The sequence below is a fragment of the Gopherus evgoodei genome, chromosome 12 (genome assembly GCF_007399415.2).
Source record: "Gopherus evgoodei ecotype Sinaloan lineage chromosome 12, rGopEvg1_v1.p, whole genome shotgun sequence".
In the NCBI taxonomy this organism is placed as follows: domain Eukaryota; kingdom Metazoa; phylum Chordata; order Testudines; family Testudinidae; genus Gopherus; species Gopherus evgoodei.
Genome location: NC_044333.1, coordinates 26,091,450 through 26,097,642, shown reverse-complemented (window position 1 = coordinate 26,097,642; position 6,193 = coordinate 26,091,450). Strand labels below are relative to the sequence as shown.

At 42.0% G+C, this 6,193-nt stretch overlaps 1 protein-coding gene across 2 annotated transcripts; it reads right to left on the bottom strand.

Annotated features, from left to right (window-relative positions):
• Nucleotides 1–513: 513 nt before the first annotated feature.
• On the bottom strand, nucleotides 514–4,955 carry CIAO2B (cytosolic iron-sulfur assembly component 2B). 2 transcript variants are annotated; one of them, XM_030581284.1, is made up of 5 exons: nucleotides 4,687–4,955; nucleotides 3,598–3,677; nucleotides 2,739–2,864; nucleotides 1,562–1,607; nucleotides 514–959 (listed from the first exon to the last, which is right to left on the bottom strand). In XM_030581284.1, exons 1-5 carry the CDS (start codon nucleotides 4,826–4,828, stop codon nucleotides 862–864), a joined length of 492 nt encoding a protein of 163 aa, XP_030437144.1. In that variant the 5' UTR covers nucleotides 4,829–4,955; the 3' UTR covers nucleotides 514–861. The 2 variants fall into 2 exon arrangements, with proteins under 2 accessions (XP_030437144.1, XP_030437145.1); XM_030581285.1 differs by having other exon boundaries at nucleotides 3,598–3,684; nucleotides 4,687–4,813.
• Between the last annotated feature and the right edge of the window lie 1,238 nt (nucleotides 4,956–6,193).

Below are 6,193 nucleotides of genomic sequence, written 5' to 3'. Positions count from 1 at the left end.
TTTTTTTAGTAGTTTACATTTAACAAATTACTGTACTGGACTTTTTTTTTTTGTGGCCTGTGCGTAATTCCGGTTCCAAATGAGGTGTGTGGTTGACCAGTCAGTTCACAACTGAGGTTCTAACTGTATATGTTTTCTGCCACTGCATATGTATACACTATATATGTTCACTGCCAAAGAAAGCATCTACAATACTTCTAAGGAAAATGCCATCTTCCCAAACCTAGTAACATGGGATGGGGGTTGCTATTAGTTGGTCAACTATGATGCCTTACCCCTTTTAAAAGTACATGCAGACTTGTGCATATGCTGTGTGATATACACAATTAAATTCAAAATTCAATTTGCACACATGTACTTTTAAAGATCTCAACTTCTAAGGCTGAATATAAGCAAACTAAAAGTCCAGTACAAGTGTGCATAAACTCATCTGACTTTAAAAATTAAACTCTTCCTTGGCTTAATGTATGTATAAATGATCAGAATATAAATAGTCTTTGGTTTAGCATAGTGATCACTGGTCAAAACAAATCTTTATTTTAAGATGGAAGTTCCTTCTCTCTAAGGAGAAGTTGCACTGTTACAGGTGATGAATTAAAATATAAAATTATAAATGTTAAATTCCATGATGGCAAAATAAAACTGTCATGTTAATTTACTGGTATCACGGATGCACCATTATTTGCGAGTTAATTTCCATGTTAACTCTTGTAATAGTGGAGCAGTCATTTTTTTAAAAATTATAAATTTTAGTAGCTTTATTTTGCCCACAGAAACATATACAACTACATATTAGAAACCCCCTTTATGTATAAAATTATCTTAACACATCAGAAAAACAAAGATTTCTTCATCAGGCAATTATGATCGAGCAGACAAACACTGGTTCACCACTTCCAGCAAATGCGAATTCTCCAAAGCAGCCGCTACTCGTTCTTTGTCAGCAAGTTGTTTATTAACTGTGTGAAAAGAATCCCACAAAAGATTGGTCAGTACACATTTCTATAGTGATGCATGATAACATTTTACATACAAATTGGTTACCTCTCACACAGTTGCAATGGCAGACAAAGCCCAATGTTTTTCTTAATTCTATAGTTGCTAAGTGTGCCACAGAATTGTGCTGTACAGTGTTAATGATTTAATGCACAGTACTGCAACTTGTTCCATATGGCTAGAGGCAAAGTCCCTAATATTTTATTGGAGCCCCGTGTGAGTGCAGAGGTCCATCTGCCTGAAACAAGTTGTGAGATCAGGGCCTAAACATACTATTTTACTGCTCAGTATTTTAGCACTTATTCAACTACCATGCTTATCCATTGTTGTTGGATTTAGTGGTATATTTTTGCTAAGGGTAACTGTATGCTGTAAAGGTTGTGGAACCAAGAGTTTCATGTCTCCCCTGACTTCAAATTCCCTCCCTATCCTGCATTTACAGGTCAGTGATCTTGATGACAGATCTATTCTCTCTCTCAATTCTAATATTTATTAGATTATTATATTATAACTATTTAATATTATTAGCACCTCAAAGCACCTCTTAGATTTAAGAAAAGCTCACCTGCATGCTCAGAGGCATGGGTTCCTGGTGTTATGTGAACATCCACCTAAGAAATAAAATACTGTATTTGTAATCGTTATTTATAAAACTTGTTAAACTACAATAGGTCAGTGTTTACTTTGACTTCACTCAGTCTTTATAAAGTTGTTGGACAAAAGCTATAAAAAGATAGAAGGAAAATGTATTCAGCAGTTCAGAAAGCAGAATGTAGCATTCTCCCACAAAAAATAAATGTAAAGGGTCTTTATCAGCTTCGAATTCATGCCTGAAAAGTCTGGACCTCCCACAGTTACAAGCAACACCTTGGTCAATACTGAAGTTGCTGAGTAAAAAAAACTGTTTACTTTATGCACTTAACAGCTCAGAGTCTCCTCTACTTTCCACCTCCCACTCTTATGTTCAGTTTCTCCCTTCCTGAAAAGATTATAGACATTTAACAGGACAGCAGAAAAAAATCCTTACAATATTTTTAATGCATTTATCAAAATTCTGGATATACTATTTGAAGGATGTTTTATCAGATTGTATTCCAAGCCAATATTAATCAATTTTTTAAAATAACATGTTAACACTATCCCTTAAAGAAGATTTAACCTTATGAGAAGCCAACAAAACTCTGGAATTTTGGAGATAAACAGTTCCATAATTAAACATGAAAACATTTCTACACAAAGGAATTTTTACTTGGACCAGTCACTTTCTATTTTTTTTTTAATTAAATTATCTGAATTCTTTGGTACAGATGCATAGTGTAATGGTTCGAGTCTATAACTATTAGTCAGAAAATACTGAATTCTAGCCTTACCTTTGCCACAGACTTCCCTTGTGGATTGGAGCAAAGCATTTAACTTCTTTCTGTAGTGTAAGGTTCCCCATATGTGAAAATGAGAATCTCTTCTACAGGGCATCAGTTAATTTTGAAGTGGTAAGGGTTATTTTTCACACAAAACCAATTCACCATTTGTCTTGAGCCTGCAGTGATTATTAATTCTGCGCTTATTTCAAACTTATTGTGTTTTTTGTTTTGTTTTGTTTGGAGTTTTTTTTTGGTTTCATGGAGCATGTCCTTGTCCCAGAGCAGGAGGAAGTAAAGAGAAGCCCTAGTTATTTTTCACTGTAGGTTTTTCTCTTTAAAACACTTTCCCTCTTCTCCTCTGGAGCTGATTTTATTACTCACCTTAAACCTTTCAGGTAGTGATCTGATCAACTTTACTTTTATTGATAGGCCAATTAATGTTGCCATGCTGCAGTGAGGAATTGTAGGAGTAAATTCCACCACTACTGTGCTTTCAGCATCATTCACCTGTTGAAAAACAAACATTTTCCATATACAAAACTCACTGATGTGGCCACAAGTCAATACTAGCAATTTTATTTGAAATTCAACTTAATTAATAGTCCTTAACTCCTCCTACTTCCCTGCTTATTTTACCTACAGTACCACTATTCTCAAATGCAGTGTTTTACCTGTTGTACAAATAGCAACTCTAAACATTCACCTTCCATACCAGAAATGTGTGATAAACTAAGTAGACAATGGACCAGATGCTGTTCTGTAATACCTGTGCAATCTGGTCACAGTCAGGGATAACAAACACAACTGAGGACAGAATCTGTCCCAATATACATAACTGCTAAAATACATATAATTATTTGACCAAAATGTTATAAACTGAAAATAATCCAATTAATGCTCCCTGGCAATTTAATAACATTTAATTTGTATAAATAATATTTGTATTTCTTAATAGATTAATTTTCAACAAAGTTAGATAACATCAAAGACCCAACTTTTCCTTGTCTATTTGAGTCATTGGCAGCATCCCACTCTTGCCAGAATGAGACCTTTACTGGAAGTTCTTTATTCCAGTTTTAAAATGTCTCTCCATTGCATTTCCTATGTATGTTTCCTGAAACAGTTATACATTTTGCATTCAAACATGCCAGTAGTAAGACAAAATTTGGTTAGTATATTGGTTAACATATAGCATATGTTAAGTCCTCTCCATTAGAACTTTGTTACTAAAGTAACCTACTTTGACTCTAACTTGTTCAACAACATTCAGCTCTTCCAAAGTAAGGGGATGTTCTGGGTCATTAATTGAACGAATAAGATGTATTATGTAGAGGAAAATAAAGCAGTAAACAAAAATAACAGTAGGACCAATAGGCACCCAGTACCAATGGAAAGGGACATGTGAATGGATGATTCCCCCCCAACACACTCTTTAGATTGGTCACTTTTCCATCTATAACATAGATATCCCTTTGTTATTCAAGGGGAAAGTGAGAAGAGACCTACAACTTTCCGCAGAGCTACAATAAAGCATTAGATTAACTGTTTAATTTATTTATATACTAGTGTAGCTTTCAGAGTTTGCTTTATGGGATGCTCCTCCAGCTGTTAGGGAATCAGAGCCCTTACATAGTGTCACAGAAGGGCCTGGAGCTTTGCAATTGTTCTATATGACAGACCTGCACACCTACATGCACAAAGAAACACCTCAACCCTACCAAGCCACTATATGCACAATCCTTCCCCCTGGAGAAGGGCACTGATCTGACAGTCACATCACAGTCCACTATGGGAAAGTGTTCAGAGACTAGTGATGAGGGGGTGTAAGAACCACGCAGAACGGATGTCCACTAACATCTTCCCACAGCAGTGGCTGTGTCAGGAACAGAGCCCAGTTCTGCCAAGTGCAAGCTTAGGTGTTTACCAGGGGCTTGCACTAGGGTGACCAGAGAGCAAGTGTGAAAAATTGGGACAGAGGGCGGAGGTAATGGGCACCTATAGAAGACAAAGCCTCAAATATCAGGATTGTCCCTATAAAATCAGGACATCTGATCACCCTACTTACACCGCAGCTCTTACCAGCACAGTCAAACCAGAGACAATAAACCCCCACTTTTTCCCACGCAGGGAAGAAATCTGCAGCTGGCGAACAGGGGCTGCCCCAGCCCAGGGGAAGCGAAATTATGGAGCGTGAAGAGAACTCTCCCCCGTGCCCTCCGGTTTGCCCCCGCCTCTGCCACCCCCACCCCGGGGCCTGCTTGCCCCCCCCCGGCCCTGACACCCCCCCAAAAAAAAAAGTCGCCGCCCCGGCCTCCCCAGCGCAGGATATCGAAGATCTCCCGGTCGTCGATGGAGTCGGGCAGCTCATCGTCCTCTTCCCGCGCCGTGACGGGCCGCTCCCCCGAACGTCGATAAATCAGGGGGTTCGCGTTCTCCAGGGGGCTCCCCCCGCCGGGAGCCGGCCCCACCATCGCCCCCGGCCGCCGGAACCGGCACCAGGGGAAGGAGTAAAATCGCACTCGCTTCCGGGAGATGCGCGGGAGCCGGATTACCGGCACACTCGTCCACTTCCTGCGGTAAGGAGGGGGAAGACGTTTTCTGGTGCACAGACAGACGGGAGGGGCAGAGAGTCCTCGCGCGATCGGACACACTTCCGGTAATGGAAGGGGACGGATTTGGGGCACGCACACTTCCGGGGAGCGGAGAAGCGATGCTCCGCTCTAGCGGCCCCTGCTGGGAGGAGGGAGATGAGCCGCCTCAACGGGGATCGGAGACGCGGGGCGGCGGGAGTTTCCGTGGCAGCCGAGGAGCTCGCGGGGCTGCCCCTCCCGGCACAGACAGTCAGCATCGCGTCATCGCCGCGCGCCCAGGCATCAGCAGTGAGGCGCCTGCTGAGGCCTGTGCAGCGAGCGGTGATTTCACTACCCGCCCCTGAATTTCCCCAACGGCCGCCCCCCCCCCCCCGCTTGTTTTGTGAGCTAGTTACACCGCAGTGCAGTGACTGTTGGGAACTCTGAGTTCAAACTGGAACATTGACACACACTGTAACAGCTAATCCAGTGTGTGATAAAATATGTGTTTCTGGAAAAGTATAATCGGTGTGAAAAGTGTGAGCATAGAGCAGCTGCCTTGCTTCCTTGTACGGCTGTTGTTTTTTATGGTGCTCGTGCATTCATTTCGGTGATGTTGGCCAACCTAATAATTTCAAATGATGATTTGTAAGCGAAGTCTAAATGAGCTCTCCCTGACAGCTAGGGATGAGCTGGGGCTGTAGGGAAAGGCTTCAGGGCCAGATTACATTTACAGTCACACTGAATCTACCTAGGTATCCAGCAAACAGAGCTGTGTTGACCAAGTGATAGATTTTGGCTGGGGTTGGGTTACAAACCACTTGAATGTGGGGGGAAAGGGGGATGAAATGTTCTTATTATTGTATGAGTAAAGGGCAATAGAATTGTACTTAGCCTGTGATGATTTGAAGGCATCAAGAGAGAGGGTGGGGATCTGTCCCTCTCCACTGTTTAAAGACAGAGCTGATTAGGCTCCATAGAGAGTCTTTTGTTCTGTTAAGTGACCACTGCAGCTGAAATCACTAACAATCAGGGCTAAGGTCTTAGACCTGTTGTGGGGACAGTGTTCCTGTGGCTACAGTGTTTTTGTGTAAGAGACAGCCCAGACTGCACTAGCAGCGAGCGAGGTTCCCACACTGAGAGCTCAGCTGAAATCACTGAGAGCTGGTGGAACCTCAAGAGACCAACTCGCAGAGCTCACAGTGGCAGGTGGCAGCAGAAGGTGACTGTGCAGGACCATTGGCAACAGAGTGGTGGAGTGAACGG